This window comes from Pezoporus occidentalis, unplaced genomic scaffold, assembly GCF_034315485.1.
Source record: "Pezoporus occidentalis ecotype Australia unplaced genomic scaffold, CSIRO_AGI_Poc_V1 ctg18, whole genome shotgun sequence".
Lineage (NCBI taxonomy): Eukaryota > Metazoa > Chordata > Aves > Psittaciformes > Psittacidae > Pezoporus > Pezoporus occidentalis.
The window spans coordinates 12,325,214-12,342,547 of NW_026913640.1; the positions used below are offsets into that span (position 1 = coordinate 12,325,214).

Consider the following 17,334-nt stretch of genomic DNA (forward strand, 5'->3'; position numbering starts at 1 on the left):
TTGCTAAAAGGCAACCCTGAAACCATTTAGGAATAATTTGGGATCATTCTCTCCTAAAGTGTGATGGACTGATCACATTTTGCAGTAACAGTTGGCTAGGAAAGTAGTCTCTTCTATTCCAGAAACAAAGATTCCAGCATCAGAGCTGAGAAAGAATAGTCATATAATGGCCTGACAAAGAATGAAAACCTTTAATTAAGTCTGGCGAAGGGCAGTGATACACAAACAGTTGTATACAACTGTGCTCCATTAAGCATAATAAAAATAAGTTCAGAGAATTTCAAATTGATAGGAATTTTAACTGTGGAGCTATTAATTTTATGATTTCTGAGATGTCTGGTACTGTTTTACAGAGCAGCGACACTCACAGAGCTTCATGGTGCCAAGAAAGTATTCCTGACACCCATGGAAACCATGACAAGGCAGCACCACTGTTCCTAAGCTTCACATAAATCAAGCAAAATTCTCTGTAAACTCTGCTTACCGCATAATCAAGTATCCCAACATTAATGAAAGCATGCTGCAAATATCAATACAGAAATTCTGGAAGGAAGGAACTAAGATATATACCTAATCTGGCAGTCTGGCATTAGCAAGGATTGTAACACTGTGAGCACATCAGCAACATGGATTCAGTGTTCATCCTGAAGCATTAAGGCAGAGTGCTTCTTAAGAAGGTGGGATAATTAACAGGCTCTATGTCACCATCACTGAAAAAAAAGGCCCAGCACTGGTGATGAACAATGTAAGGGACAATATAGAATTTGTTTGAGGAGGTGTTGTCCGCCCTTAATTGCTGTAATCATATTTAGCACTGGCTGAGATGAATAGAGGTAGAAATAGCCTACATAAAGAATTCCTCTCAGCTTTATTTGCTTTTGCTGTTTGTCATTCTAAGACAGAAGGTTAACATCGTTTGAATTACAAATTGAGCTTTTACACATTCAGCTTCACTGCTTTGTCCTTTTCCTGTTTTGTCACCAAGGCAACATCTGTGGCAGGGTGGTGTATTCCAGAAAGTGTGCATCAGCGTCTATGAGAAAGTTGCCTGAGGTTTTCAATACAGGCAGAACCTCCATGAAAGAGGAAGGTGGCAGAAACCCTCCCCTTGGAGAGAGTGGTCCTCCCCTTGGACCCACACTTGTGGACATGTGATGTGATACAAGTCTTAGCAGCTGCTGAGATTGGAGTGATCCTGGTGAGACAGAGATCCTCTTTAAGCTTTGAAGCATAATTATGCCCGTGTCTGTCACAATGCCAGATTTATCCTATTAGCCTTCTCACAAGTCAAAATCACATATTTCTGTCATTCTACACACAGAGATACATTGCCTACCTGTAGCTGGTAAGTTGACTCTCTCAGACTAGTATCTGTCTCATTGATCTATGGTTGTGTCCACTCATACAGTAAATTCATGTTTTATGAGGAAGATAAATTATATGAACTAGGCATTTTGTATGACCTACTTTAGTACTAATGAAAAACATTTTTAAATATTCAAAACTATTTCCCAATATTTAATATTTCTGGTTTTCAGTATATCTCAAGCAGTAAATTATTCTGAAAGGTAGAGATGAAGTCACTTTAAGAATCTCTGAAGTAAAATTTGTGTTAATGCATTACAGTTATATTACTTTAGAGAAACAAGGAAATGTAATATCCCGGTGTGTACTCTATAACATTATTCCTTATCAGCCAAATCAGTATTTATGAATGATAAATAACACTGAAGTGTGTATGATCTATTCCAAATATTAAAAGTTGCTGTTGAACTAGTGTAACTATTGAAAAGTTGTAGATTTTATTTTAAAAATCACGAGGTTGCTATGTATTTTTACTGCCTATCAAATGGTAGAAAGGCAGCTTTTCTAGGTGAGAAGATTAAGTTACTGCAAAGTTATTTGCAGTTTAAGTTACTGCAAAACAATCAAAAAGTGCGGTTTGATTCTGCCCATTTCTTCCCACAATCTGTCTCAATATTCAGATACCGTGTTTATAAGAGGATATAGTTTCAGTGCCCTCAGTGGAACAACAGATGCCTAAACCACAATGTTGGGAGGAGAGAAAAAGTAGCTGTCTAAGCATGTTTACTTTCAGTGACAAGGAAGTTCTAACCGCGAAGTGGTGTCTCACTGGGTTGGACTATAAAAGTAAAGGTAACTGCTCTCTAAGACACTAGGGCTTCAGATTTCGTCAATCCAGCATGATGCAGTCAAGACCTTCAGCTGTCTTCTTTTTTTTGTTGGGTTTGTCATTTTGCTTGACAATCCCTATTCCCCTTGAAGATAGCCATGAATTCACAGAGAAAGACCTTCAGTTTGCAGAGGTACAGTATAAAATAATTCATTTGCATGTTTTAGAAATAGTAAGTTGTGTTACAGCCGTTTGGAAACTAGGCTTATTATTTCTTTTCCACTTCTTAGCACTATCTCAGGACTCATTATGGTCTCCATTCAAATCCTGCTGGCATAATGAGGAAGAGTGCCAACACAGTGGCATCTAAACTCCGAGAAATGCAAGCTTTTTTTGGATTGGAGGTGACAGGCAAATTAGATGAAGAAACATATGAGCTGATGCAGAAACCAAGATGTGGTGTCCCAGATGTGGGGGAATATAACTTTTTCCCTAGAAAACTGAAATGGTCAAAAACTAATTTGACTTACAGGTAAATGCATGGCATTTTGAGCGTTATTATTGTTATTACCTCCTTTTCAGGTACCTTGTCCACTATGTTGCCCAGTATATGGGGTTGATGGGAGAAGGTTGCATTTGGGTTTGACAAAAATTCATGTTGCAGTTTAAAATCTTCCTAGCCCCACTTTTGGGAAGGTCTCCCAAGCCCATTTTACAGCCCAATGGAGTAAATACATATTTTTTCCACTGCATTTTGTCATGGAGGAAAGCTGGCATGGAGTGAGCTAGTAGCACCTCATCTGGCCTCCATGTAGACACTCTTGGCACATCCATGTTGCTGAATGAAAGAGGGGTAGAGACTAATATCTTGCACCTCCCCACAGATCCTTACAGCCCTTGATCTGTAGCTCACTCCTTAGCTCTGCCTTGGATCTGTTTTAATGTCTCCTTCATATAGGTCTTGTCCTGGACAGAGCCTGGACAGTAGATGCAAACCAGACTGTGCAATGTGTCTGTGAGAACTGGGACTGATCCTTGTCTCTCTTCCATTTCACAGTCCAGGTGTAGACATCTGTGCTTGGTCAGACAAAACCCTGCACAATGACATCGGAAAGTTGACCCTGGGAAGCTACAGTGCTCTTTCTCTCTTAACACTTCAAGGTTGTCAGCAGGCGATTTTGACCAGTTGCAACCTGAGTTTCTTTAGCATATTCCAAATATGAAATCACTGAAATCTATCAGTTCAGTACCGGGTGATAAATATTAGTTTAATATGAATTTAGCCTATAAAAAGGTCATTAGATCATGTTTTATTCCTCCAGATAAAAAAATCATGATATTTTTATTATGGCAAGAAAAAAGTTTGAAGTTACTGATACAATCTGATTTAATACATTATATATGTGTCAGTTTCTGTATCTTCTGGTGCGTATAAAACAAATTACAGAAAGCTGTTTTATCATTTCAGATACCACTGAATGATTTTAATGAAATTATAAATTGTTTGTTTTTTTTTTTTTTTAATACTGTATGCAGCTGCATGCTGAGCTCTTTGTTTCTAGATAAGAACATAAGGAGGAAGAATGCAAAACCTTTTAATGAGATGTACAGTCAGATGAAAGTGTATTGTACATTTTTTCACACATTTTAACTTGAGATATTGTTCTGTTTGATAGAATTATGAATTACACTTCAGATCTGAGACGTGCTGAAGTAGACAGAGCTTTCAAAAAAGCATTCAAAGTTTGGTCTGATGTGACACCACTTAACTTCACCAGAATACGAAGTGGTGTAGCCGATATCATGATCTCCTTTGGCACTAAAGGTAACACAGAAAAAGTTATTTTTACTTTATAATTATATTGTTATCAGTAAGGTGGGATAATTTATTTAATTGTTTTGAATGCTGTTTTATAGAACATGGTGACTTTTACCCCTTTGATGGACCCTCTGGATTACTGGCTCATGCTTTTCCTCCGGGTCCAGACTATGGAGGAGATGCCCATTTTGATGATGATGAAGCTTGGTCAGATGATTCTAGAGGTAACACGGGTTTGAGATTGTTTGAAATGGTGGTAGATGGACAATTTTGTCCTGTTTGATATTTGTAAACAGTTTGCTTTGCCTGTTTACTGTTCATTCATCATTACGTTCACTGTCCACTTATAGGAAGCTGGGTTTAACCTTTAATCATAAATGAAAGATACACACCTATAAATGAAGTAATTTTAAAAATGGCACAAACAGGGTGTTTTATCATTTGGTCATTTCACTGAGCTCAAGGGCAGCTAGTTCTGATCACAGGCTGATGGGAATTACCTTACTTAAGCCTATAGAAAAAAACAGCTGTAAGAGTTTACTTGCATTTAATTTGAAAATTCTTCATCTTCTTATTTATGGCAGAGCTTTAATAGAACAAACCATTCTTTTTAAATTTTTTTTCAGGACTGTGGTGTTTTACCCTCCTGGCATTAATTTCTACAACACTGAAAACAATATTGACTCTATAATGGAAGTGAATTCTTGAAAAAAAATTGTTCAAATTTAAGTAGGGCTAAGGCTTCACCCTGGAGCTTTCCAGTGTTGCTAAGAAATTTCAAGAAATCTAAATCTGCCTACAAAACAGCATTGTCAAATAAGGTTTAGGTTAAACACCAGCTATGAAATACTCAACAGATTAAGTCCTTATTAAGAAAAAAAACCAAACATGATAGTTTGAAAAAGACAAGCAATTATACATAATTTTTCCATTTATCCAGTTGTCTTCTTCATTATCCCATATGTTAAGGCACAGTGTTAAGGTTAGTTGATTAGTCCAAGTCACTTCGGTGACGTGAGAAGCTATACATTTACTTTCACTGTCATTTGTTGTAGGGTATAACTTGTTTCTTGTTGCTGCCCATGAATTTGGTCATTCACTGGGACTTGAACACTCCAGAGACCCTGGAGCTCTGATGTTTCCAATTTACACATACACTGGAAAAACTGGTTTTGTGCTTCCTGATGATGATGTGCAAGGTATCCAAGAGCTCTATGGTAAGCCTGTATAATATGTACTATATATTTCCTGTGTCATTATAACCTCTTACAAATGCACTGCACAGTTACTATGGAACTGCAGATGCTCAATGTCAGCAGTCATGACTGATTAAGATGATTCAGTGGATCCTTGGCAACCAGACTTCAGGAACAGAAGATGCTTAGATTTAATAGTTCAGAGGGGAAAAAAACAAAAAATAAAATAAAATAAAATAAAATAAAATAAAATAAAAGGAAGTAACACTGTTGGTCACAGTTAGTCACAGTTGGTCAGATGGTCACTGTGCTGTCTCCTTTAGTGGTGGGTTGTGGGGGGCAGATTCTTTATGCTTTCTGACCTGTCTCAAAATAGAAGGTAAACAGAGTCGAAAGGGAGAAACAGAAATATACATGTTTCATCATGGAAAGAATAAAAATTCTTGGGGACCTTCAAAACTCGGGATAAAATAGCAAGTCCATTCAACATCTTTGCAGAATAGCTGAACTTGAAAGTCCATGAATGTATTTGGCTAAAGGAAAGAGAGAGAGAACAGACTTTCCCCAATACAGATAGTTTTACCCATTATGCTTCTATTCATCATGCTGTTTGGGAACAGTTCCATGTCTTATTCAATATCATGATCCACAGAATGGGAATTAAAGTTGTCAAACTTAGATCATACAATATAATTTCAGGTGCTGGAGACAAAGATCCCAACCCAAAACATCCCAAAACACCAGAGAAATGTGATGCAGAATTAGCACTTGATGCAATAACAGAACTTCGTGGAGAAATGCTGATCTTCAAGGACAGGTAAAGAGACTGCCATATCATGGATGGTGGGTTCTGGATGAAATTTAAGCAAGCTAATACTGCATTTCATTTTTTTACTAATGATTTGAGTAAACATAAGCTTAAAAATATCACAAATCAATATAGATGCCTCTAAGAATCTACATCATGTATCTTTTTAGGCAGGGTTTATAATACAATTACAGACTTGGCTGCCCCGTATAATGAAGTGAAGCTGATAAGGCTGAAGACTGACAATGTTTGTACACATTTTTCAGTTCACAGGGCTTTCTTCAACATGCAAAAATCTACTAACATTTATTTGAATGAAGTTCACTACATTCAGAAGCCTTATAGGGGACAGCAGTGTTTCTCTTATTTTAAATGAAAAAAAACAATCCAAGTCTGTTGCTGTTTGAGATGATCACTGCGTGAGTGACAGAAATGGGTTGCAGCTAGGTGACTGTGAGGGAAGAAAATGTCTACAAGGGGCTCTGTGTATTGAAAATTCTATGTAATGAAAAAAATTTATTCTTCATTAACTGATTTTTAGTATAGCACATCTAAGATACTGATATTCTGTAGTATGACAAGAAACATAAAATATATTTTCTTTTTATGAACTAGGTTTTTCTGGCGACTGCACCCTCAGATGGTTGATGCAGAACTGGTGTTACTTAAGTCTTTTTGGCCAGAGCTTCCAAATAAAATAGATGCAGCTTATGAAAACCCCATCAAAGATCTTGTGTTCATGTTTAAGGGTGAGTTTTCAATTTTGATGTTGGCAGAGAAATACACATTTACTCAAGCTTACTAAGTGACATAAAGGTAATTAATAGAAGAAAAAATCATCCTACCTTTCTTGCTCAAAAAAAAACCATTCTGTGGCTGCACTATGTGCACATCTATATTTTTTTTCAGTGAATTAGATGTACAATTAAGCTCAGACACCTAGGATCATAATTAGCATAAACACCTTAATACCTGCGGAGTATGTGATCTAAGAATCTGTTAGCTGTATGGAAATAGGGGTCATTGCATCCTTATTTTATTCTGCTCTTAAAGAGGAACCTTTACGAAGACTTATGCATACTTTGTTCTTATTTTCAGGAAAAAAAGTCTGGGCTTTGAATGGCTATGACATAATTGAAGACTTTCCTAAAAAGATATATGAAATGGGGTTCCCAAAAGAAATGAGAAGAATAGATGCAGCTGTCCATATCAAAGACACTGGCAAGACTCTCTTTTTTTCTGGAAATAAGTTTTGGAGGTAAGATGGAAACAGATTGGTGTGTGCCTAATTATAACCTGTCCAGAAGTATAAAAAGGTCAACAGGTTGTTTCAAACCAGGCACTGATTGTTGCTCACATGTTTCTACTTTATGGTTTTCATGGTGCTACAGCTATGTAAAATATGTCATAAAGGTTTATGCAAGCTTTTTATAAACTTATGGGCACAGCCTTTAAAAGCTGCAAGAGTGAAAGTAGAATAAAGTGCCCTAATCCTGGAGAATTTACAATATTGTCATGTCACCTAGACAAAATTCCCCTCTTTCTTCCTTGAGTTGCTTTTGTGACATAGAAGGGAATTGGTGCTATGAGAGTAAGAAATCTATCCCACCCTAGGATGGCTGGTTCTTGCTGTTCGTGAGTAGGGCTTTCAGCCAGGTCTGATGCATAATTAAGACATCACCACCTGTTCGCATTCACTAACACCCTCAAGATAGGCTGGTAGTGCCAGTACGTCCAGGTACAATCATCTCCATATAATACATACCTTATAGATCAGTTCTGAAAATGTAGCTTTATTAGTTTTATATTTATTGAGCTTGTACATCTGGTGGAAGAATGCCCTGGTTATTGCCCTAAGTTTTGTTTCTGCACTAGACAAAAATTACCTAAAGGCTGCTGGCTATTTCTGACGTGGGTAACTTCAAAACATATTAAAGGACACGGAGCGAACTGCAAGGATGTTTAAATCCTCTGAATTTTCATTTTCTTTTGTGTTTACTATAGTTATGATGAAGAGGCAGAGGTTATGGAAGCAGGCTACCCCAGGCTGATAGAGGATGAATTCGCAGGAATTGGTGATAGAGTGGATGCAGTCTATCAAAGAAATGGTATGTAATCTGATAATGAAACTTTATTACAATTAGTTGTTGAAACTTGAGATTAATGTTCTGTGGGAAACTCTGTAATTTCTAATTTTGATTTTTTCATATCAACACTTCTGTTCTCAACTCAATCACATTTCCAACCTAAATTACCCACGGTGTTCTTATAAACCGTATATGTACGTATTCGAGCAGCAAAAAAAGACCTGCTTCTCTGCTCATGGGACTTAAAGTGATATGCTTAATGTAGAAGTATTATAATGTGACTCTTCCTTCAAATGGAGCCCATTCCTATCCAACTCTTTAAGGAGTGCTTCAAAGTCAGAGTCTTAAACATTAAAACAAACCTCGTGTTTTACCAGGCAAGTTCTGTATAGTAATAAAATGTAGAGGTTGACTGTAAATTAAAATATCAGTTATTTTCAAACACCTATCCAGGTCTGGTAAATAGGATGAGGTCCCTTGAAAACTTAGCTCAGCATTACTAAAATATTACATTTTGAAGAGTTATTAAAAAATCAAAACCAACAGGATAATTTTTATTTGAAGGATAATTTTAATTTGACCACACAGTTTTTTTTAAGGTTAATTCATGTTAAATTTCCTTTTCCTTAGGTTATCTCTACTTCTTCAATGGTCCACTGCAGTTTGAATACAGCATCTGGAGCAAAAGAATTGTCCGTGTCCTGCATACTAATTCCATTTTTTGGTGCTGATTACAGCTAAAGTGCCATGTCTTAAGCTGCAGAACAGATTGCAGTACATGGAAATAATAATATGGGCATACAGATTTATTAGAGGACAGCAAGTTTCTATGAACACGCACTAGCTACCCATCACCAAATATATCCTGTATATATGGAACTATATAGCTGCATGTCAGTCTGGGACTGAATTAACTTATTAGGAAAGAAGAAAAGAAATTATTAGCATTTCAAGGGGCATTACACCATTTAAAGTTTCTCTAATATTAAAGTGAGGTGCTGGATACATCCCACTTGATCATGAGCACTATTAATTCCCAGCAATCTGAGCATGTCTAGCATCTTTCAAGGATCTCCTAGCATGTTCCAAGAAACAGACCTGATAAACCCAGGAGTGCTATATTTTCAAACTACCTGTGTTAACATACTGGAAATTCAGATGTGCAATGAATGAGTCAGAACTCCCTGGTGACTCCCTAAGCATGGTAACACCAGGCTGCAATACAAGAAGTTCGTTAGAAAATTCAAAGGAATTTGAATGTATCCCCATTTGAATGGGAGTGTCCCCCTCGATGCCCATGTCATCTTTGGAACAAGAAGAATGTAGAGAAGCAACAATGTGTGATTCCAAAGCAGACAGTATAGCAGGAAAAGGGAAGAGTATTCCCTTCAGAAATCAGCAGCCTGTATGTTACTGCAAAACAAGAAAGAAGTAGCAGCAAGAGAATCACACAGGTTCAAACCTTGCATGAAGCTACATCTGTTACACAACCCATGTTTTCAGCTGGTGTAAACTGAAACAGTTTAAGTGACATTTACAGAGGTTATGCCTAGCTGCGCCAGCAGAGAGCCTGAACATCCAAATCAAAATATTCAAAATAGTATCTTTTTTATGTTGGTCACTCTTCTAATATCTATATCAATTGTTTCAGTACCATGTAAGTTTTTGGTTTGGTCGCGTTTTGGTTTGTTTGTTGGTTTTTTAAATCAATATGTATTATGTGTGACTGTGATTATTCTTCAGTTAAAAAAAAATATGTTTAATAAACTGGAGGAATAAACATTGTGCAATTACTTAAAATTTCCTATGCTGTGTGCCATAAGAGCAAGACAGAGCTACTGAATAAAAGACATCAGAAGCCTTAAACTCTGCATTTTATTAATTAAATTTTTCACCTCTATTTGAAAATCTGGTTTGCTTTTTTTTTCCTTTGAAAAAATAAATCTTATAGAACAGAGAGGTGGAGAGAAAGGCAGAAACAGAGGTAAAAGACCCTTCAAATCTGAAGAATAAAAACAAAGATGGAATTAGTCCTTATCATCACAGAAAATTTGAGAAATTAGTAAGAAATATTGTGAAATTCAGTTCCACATTAATTTGAATGATTAGCATTAATAATTAACTCTACTACACTGTCCTCTTCTGCCTCCTCAAAACCAATCCCTAAGTGAACCATCCAGCCAGGCCTGCCAAGCAAAGCCCATCAGCAGTGAATACCTTTAAGCAGGTGTAAATTGCCAGGCTTACCCACCTATGAGCTAAGTGAAATCAATTCTGTACCTTACATGACATGGATGGTTAGTCAAGGTAACCTCATGGATTCAGCGGTCTCTTTTGGCTGTAAACCTGTGAATTAATAAATTCCAAACCTTAATATGCTTAAAAGCAATGCAAGGAAATAGAGCTGAAAAAAAACCCTTGCAAATGGAAAATCTTGAAGTGGACTAATATCAAAGTTCTGTTGATATAATATTGACAAAACTGTTAGGAAAAAGCTCAGTATAATTCTCTATGCATAATAAGCAGAAATTATGTCTTTTTTATATGAAAATCAATTTTTACAGTCACGGTGTGCCTGTAAAAAGAAGCGCATGGTGTGCTTGGCATTGAGCTACAGTTTAGCTTAATTACTCTGCAGTGAAATAAGGATCTGGACAGGTAATCCTAGTCCTCATTATTCCAGGGTAAGGACTTGGTGGAAAATCGTGTCAAAATAATAGTCTTCTATATGGGCTGGTGGTTGAGTCTGAGTGCTCTGAATTTGAGAGGTCCTACCTGAGCTTTACTGGAGCAGGAAAGGTGGCCAGGGAAGCAAGGAGACATCAATGAATGTCTTTCATATCTACTCGGCTTTCTGTTAACATTGAACATTTGGCAGGGGAAAAAGATGCTGCATGAGAAGCTGGATCTTGAAGAGGCTTCAGCATGATCATATCCAGCTGCTCTCCAGCTCAGACTGTCAGATTCTTGTTTGCCACTCGACTGACTGGAAGCAGCTTTCGGCACAAGTCCAGGCACAGCTCCAGCTCATGCGTCTGCATCCCTAGTGGGAGACATGAGCTGCTCTGCGGTTAGCTCTACCTCAGCTGTGAAAAGTACCAGCCTGTCAGTTCCTGGCCTTTTGTTAAGAAAAAATGGAAAGATGTTTGTACTGTGGAAGTGGAAGGCTGAGGTCAGAGCCAGAGGGCCCTGACGCTGCCATCAGGCAGAAAGGAAAACTCTGCAGGACTCAGGTCCCTGGAACCCACTGCAATCCTAAAAGGGTAACTGCGTGAGTGCCTGACAAGGACCCATATGCGGTATTGCCCAAGACCATCACATATTGAAAAGGAATGAGCTCTTTTCTTGACACAGACACCGATCTGACTGCTTTCCCTGAGGTGCCTTGAGTGAGTAAAGGACCACAAGAGGCTGACAGCTGTGCCCCAGGATGCAATATAAGCAGAATTAATAACTTCCCACCTCATTGATATTTTTTATGTGGAACTACACAAACCCACCTAATAACACATGTACTTGTATTGTAAGGGGAGAAAGGATAAGACAGAAAAATGAATCTGTCGCATGTTCCTCAGGACTAGTTCCTGTGCTGGTTATATGATTCTGAACAAGTAGGATTTAAAGGATGCAAATACATATTCCAGGAAGGAAAGAAGTGAGCAAACATGATTTAAACTTTCCAAAGTGAGAAATTAGGCAGCTCTCCTCTAAAATCATTAATATCTGGAAAGTCAAAAAACACTGTAAGAGCTATTGCGAGCTACATGTGGTTTCCTAGGTGAGAAACTGGAGGAGGAATTCAATCTAACCATGAAAACCTTTTTTTCCCAGCGCTCTCTCCAGAAATCTGTCCTGAAGACACTAGATGGCAGTGACAGCTTTGCTTCTTAGAGGATTTGTACAGAGCTAAAAATGATATGGTGGGTGAGGAAGCTGCAGCTCACGATAGCGAATTATTACATTTGGTGAAGATATAAACTAAATAGAATTTAATGTTTATATTCTGTTCAAATGTGGATCTCTGAGTAACAAGTTAGGATATAAAAATGTTTAGGAAACTTCTAGATAAATGCATTGTCATGGCCACTAATTTTTCAGTCCATTGATATCCTTTTCTCCACATCAGTGCAAGACATGTAAAGCAGCATGTGGGTATAGTCCTAGAAATAATTCAATCTCTTGGTTTAACTTCAGTAACTGGAAAATTACACACACACACATAGACATAGATATAGACATAGACATATTCTAGCTTTTGGGGAATACAAGAGCTTTTCAGTATATAACTTGATTTCTGAAAAAAAAAAAACACAAAAAACAAACCATCCCAAACAAAAAAAAAACAAGAAAGCACTGCAGAATATGGAAGTAAAGCAAAAGCGGAGAAAAATATCAGCTGCAAAGAACACAAGTAGAACACTACAAATATAACTAAAAAAGTGTGAAATATCATGTGTATGATCACATCTGCTTGGAAGACCTATGGACAACTTCTAAGACTTTCACAGCTAATTCTGACCTAGAATTTCCAGGCTTATATTTTACACATGAAGAATATGGTCTTGATATTTGAATCCCTCATATACCCAGATTTGTAAGACTACTGAACATTTTAAGCTGGGCAGAAATTGACTTTCCTGTCCTGAAAATACTTTGAAGACTTTAAAACATCAAGAAATTTTGGAACTTTTTAATGGAAAAGTATTTAGCCGTATTGTCAGCCAGCATACTTCTGGGGAGAAGAATATACTATTTCAGTTTTTCATTTGGATTGATTTAAACAACCTCAATCTTCAGTCTTCTAGGTGAGAGAATTGCACATTCGCCTATGTTGTGGTGAGTTTCTATCTAGCCTGCTGGAGACGTTTCTTCTTTGCACAAATACAATTTAACATTGCTCTTTGGAAAGACTGACTGCCTACTAATTAGAAAGTTCATTCAGGATGTAGGATCAAGCGTTTCTGTCAAATACATTTGGGTTTTTTTGTAGCAAGTGGGGTGTCTACACACACTAGTTCTTGGTTTTGATGGCTCTGCTGTTTCTGATAAAAAACAGTGTTTCCAGGAAAGACCTCACCAGTTCTCCCTAACACCTTGCAGACGGTACAAAGCCCATGAAGATTACGTCTGGCCTGGGATCTTCCACTTTCCTACCTAACACACTCTTCACGTGGTTGATGCATCTATTTTAGTCCCAGCCTTTCAATTACATACTGCAGTTTGAATTTCCAGCTGGTGCTGCTCAGGACTACCTCTGGCACTCTCATTCACCTGTCCCCCCAGTTTTGAACACCATTATCTCCCATGTGCTGTGCTGTAGACATTGTGCTCTGCCCTCTTCTGCCTCATAGAAAATGGTAGAGGGAGCATTTTGCTCTAAGAAAAATCATTCCAGGCAGCAGAGAACTAGGTATCACTTTCTTATCTACACGTTGTATGACAAATTTCCTGCTGCCATAATAATACAGGATGATGAAGTTCTGTGTGTATTTGAGTGATCCACTCAAGTTATATCTTGACTTTTTTGCCCAGACTACACCATGGTCCTACCACCAGGCAATAGAAGACCTACAGGGGCAGTGTCAAGAATGGCCATATAAATACTGTGTAGTCTCTGCTGGACCTTGCATGATCCTGTTTTGCTCTTGTTAAAAGAGGCAGCTGGGCCATTTCCAGGGTCAAGCGTTCCTTTCTCCACAAAACTATTTTGGAGCCCTGTAAATTCTTCATTACAGAGACTACCTCCATAGGAAGAGAGTAAGAAAAATTCCTTTTTATATCTGCATAATTTGTGTTGTCTGAATATATTCTTCACAGGAACACAAAATGATGTAGCTGTCTTCAGAGCCTGCTATCCTAAGAGGAACCTGCAGGAGTCTGTTGGGATCCAGCTGTGAATGGAAGGTCTGCAGTTAGCAGGGTATAAGCGTAGTTGGGAGCAGCCCATTTCATGTGGTGCTTTTGCCTGTGCTGTTTGCTGTTATTCACCAAGTGGTCCATGAAGACAGTCCACTGTCTCAGGCAGGAATGACATGGGCAAATGTAGCTTAGGCTGGTAAGTCAATGCTACTGGTAGAGGAACCAAGGTAATTTAAGTGGACTTGTTGGCAGCCATAATTTCAGGGGCCTAGGAGTTAAGGCATACATACCATTCATATACATTAAATTAATGGTTCCAAGAGTACTGGGGAATACTGGGTAGGAGAAGAGTTCACCACTCACAGTGGCCAAGTCTGAGAGGTCTGATGCCAGACATCTAATCCTCTGCAGATATCCAGGTTCTGGCACAGATGTGTCTCAGCCATAAAAAATTAATAACTCATAAATCTTATCCTTGGTCCAACTTACTGTTACTGTTCCACTATAACACATGGGTAGACAACAGCAAGTAAATCATGCAGATCTGCATAAGGGGATCAAGAGACATCAGCGATGCAGACAAATCAGGGTAAGACAAATGACAGAAAAATTTGGTGATGGAAAGCTGCATCATTCATGGCACCCCTTAAAGGGGGCCTGCACGATAGCTGGTAAGAGGATTTTACAAAAGCATGTAGTGATAGGGCATGGGGGAATGGCTTTAAGAGGGAAGATTTAGATTAGACGTTACAAAGACACCCTTCGCTATGAGGGTGATGAGACACTGGCACACACCGCCCAGAGAAGCTGTGGCTGTCCCACCCCTGGCAGTGTTCAAGGCCAGGTTGGATGGGGCTTGGAGCAGCCTGGTCTAGTGGAAGGTGTCTCTGCCCATGGCAGGGGAGTTGGAACTGGATGGGCCAGGTCCCTTCCAACCCAAACCATTCTACCATTCTATGACCAGTGCAGTGAGGATGTGAACAGAAAACTTGAATAACTGAGCCTGGTAAAACTCATGCTCTCCTTAGCTACATATTAGTTTCAGTCTATTAGATTAGACCCTGCAGTCTATTAGATTAGACCCTGCAGGTAAAAGCCATAAAGGAAAACAACTTTTATGATTGTGACAGAGCCTGGACATAAGGTTGGGTTTATGGCCCAAAGTAGCCTGTGTGTGAGACATAGTTGATGGCCTGGCTATGCAGTGTGGTTTCAATCATCCAAGGATCCTTTCTCATGGAAAACTTGACTGTTTCACACTAATAATTTAGCAGTGTCTTTTATTGACAAAATGTTTTGAGAATGTTTTTGTGGTTCAATGTGGAAATTCTTCTCCAAAATAAAGGGAAAGATGCTCCAATATGAACATGGGTCCAAAATTTAGCTTGCATATGAGAATAGGTTTCCAACTGAGGCCAATTCCAAATGAAGAAAAATTAAACAAGGTTCTCAGTACTGCAGACGTATCCTGTCAATAATTCTGTTGGAAATCATGGTGCACATAACCTTCTAGGGAAATTATGGTGTAAATCAACTTACTTGGAAATAAAATACATCCAGCTCTATCTACAGTAATGCAAAACAGTGAAATGACAGTGTACTGCATGTAGAGATGTAACAAGAGAATCAGGATGTAGTGGGAAAAATAAAACAAATGATGCTATCAGTTTATTTCCAATTATTTAATTTGTATAACTATTATGAGCATCTAGGGAGTGAGAACTAAGAAATAAATGATCAGTAAAAAGTCTTGTGAGGGTCTGAACCAAAATTCAGACAAAATAGGAAGCTCACTGTTGACTTCACTTGGATTTAGTTCTTGAAGTGACTGCCCAGATAACAGCTGCTTTGCAGACTACTTGGGAAACTTATTTGTCTTGTACAAGAGGTCTCATCTTTAATAATAACATCAGAGAAGATGCTCATAGCATATGTGCATTGTTTTGGAAGAGCACCTGATCTGGTACCATTCAAGTGATTCTACTGAAGGACAGGGGAAGCCCTTTGGCATCTTTCTGTTGGGTGCCAAGGACAAAACGCACAGCTTACATCTTTGCGTTAGGGAATTTTCTGTGTTGCGTTCATGAGACTTAAAGGATGAGTTACACTCTCTGAAACTGAGTCACTTGATGCACAAAGTAAATATCGGATGTGGGCTCACTATCTCTGTGTGAGGCTGCACAAGCATCCAGAGGGAAAATGCTTGTCGACAGTTCAGGCTCAAACAATCCAGTATTGTGCATGCAGCCCTAAATAAACATCGGAAATTTTAATTTTTATGGTTCCTCTTGCTCCATTCACAGCTCTCTACGATGGATTTTTCATGGTGCTCCAAGGAATGAATTACATTATATTGACGTGTGTTTAAAGTGTAAGTTTCCTCTTAGATCTAATGATTACAGTTGCAGAACATTATCCAAATAAAAAGCTGTCCAAATTGAATCCATCTCAAACTGTCCTATTCCTGTCTATCCTTAATATGAGGAGTAAACAAAAAGTTGTCACAGAACATTTCGGGAGCTGATGAAATTTTCGTTTTTTCTCTAGTTCTTTCTTGCATAGTTACAGGAGTTGTTAATATCCACACTGTCACTTGAATCTCAGATTTAAAATAATACAGTAAACTCCACAGATTTTTTGTGCATTTTGTGGAAAAGTACTTCCCTAGTACCATTTTTTTAAATATTGTCCTACTTCACTGAATATGTCATTGTTCTTATACCAAGAAACAGAGTAAGTAAATAAGAACATCGACTTTCAGTAAGGTGTTTGTTTATGTATCTTAAGTAGATTTCTTATTTACTTTTACTTTAAAACTGAGGTTAAAATTCTTGGCGCTTTGATGTAAGCAATATTTTTTAATTCTCCTGACAGTTTTGGCAGTCTTTTGTTCTTGCTATCTGTTTTGCAAGGCTGTGTGACCTGAACTAGACATGATATTCAGGTCAGATTGAATCAGGTCATTATGTTTCTAGAATTATCATCTATCTCTTTCCCTGTACTTTATAACCTTATTGTTTCCAGACAGGTGTATTATAAGAGGTTTATTTTAACTTGTGTTATCAGAAATGCCATCTAATAGGGGAAGACAAGCCAAGGGAACACAAATCTAAGAATTCCTCCAAAACTACAGAAAAATAAACAGAATCCAAGGACATCATCAGTATTACTTCAGTGATTAGTTATCTGCAATTCACCTTTTTCTCTCTTTATTGAAGGTCAGAGATCTACAAGCTCAATCTGTGTCAACACCAACTGCCAATACTGATTCACAAAAAAGCCCAGCCATCCTGTTATAATGGAACCACTCAGGATTAAAGTAATAGATATTACCATTAGACAAAGACAGAGGGCTGTGTGAAACCATGACTTGTTTTACTTCCTTTGATGTATCTAACTACAGGGTACTTACCGCTCAGATTACTGTGCCA

The 17,334-nt window shown here is 38.0% G+C and overlaps 1 protein-coding gene across 1 annotated transcript; it reads left to right on the plus strand.

The window, feature by feature from the left end:
- The first annotated feature begins 2,164 nt into the window (after positions 1 to 2,164).
- Positions 2,165 to 9,722, plus strand: LOC134161957 (collagenase 3-like). Its single transcript, XM_062615335.1, has 10 exons — positions 2,165 to 2,327; positions 2,425 to 2,666; positions 3,811 to 3,959; positions 4,052 to 4,177; positions 5,009 to 5,170; positions 5,849 to 5,966; positions 6,573 to 6,706; positions 7,056 to 7,215; positions 7,962 to 8,065; positions 8,675 to 9,722. Exons 1-10 carry the CDS (start codon positions 2,205 to 2,207, stop codon positions 8,773 to 8,775), a joined length of 1,419 nt encoding a protein of 472 aa, XP_062471319.1. The 5' UTR covers positions 2,165 to 2,204; the 3' UTR covers positions 8,776 to 9,722.
- The last annotated feature ends 7,612 nt before the right edge of the window (positions 9,723 to 17,334 follow it).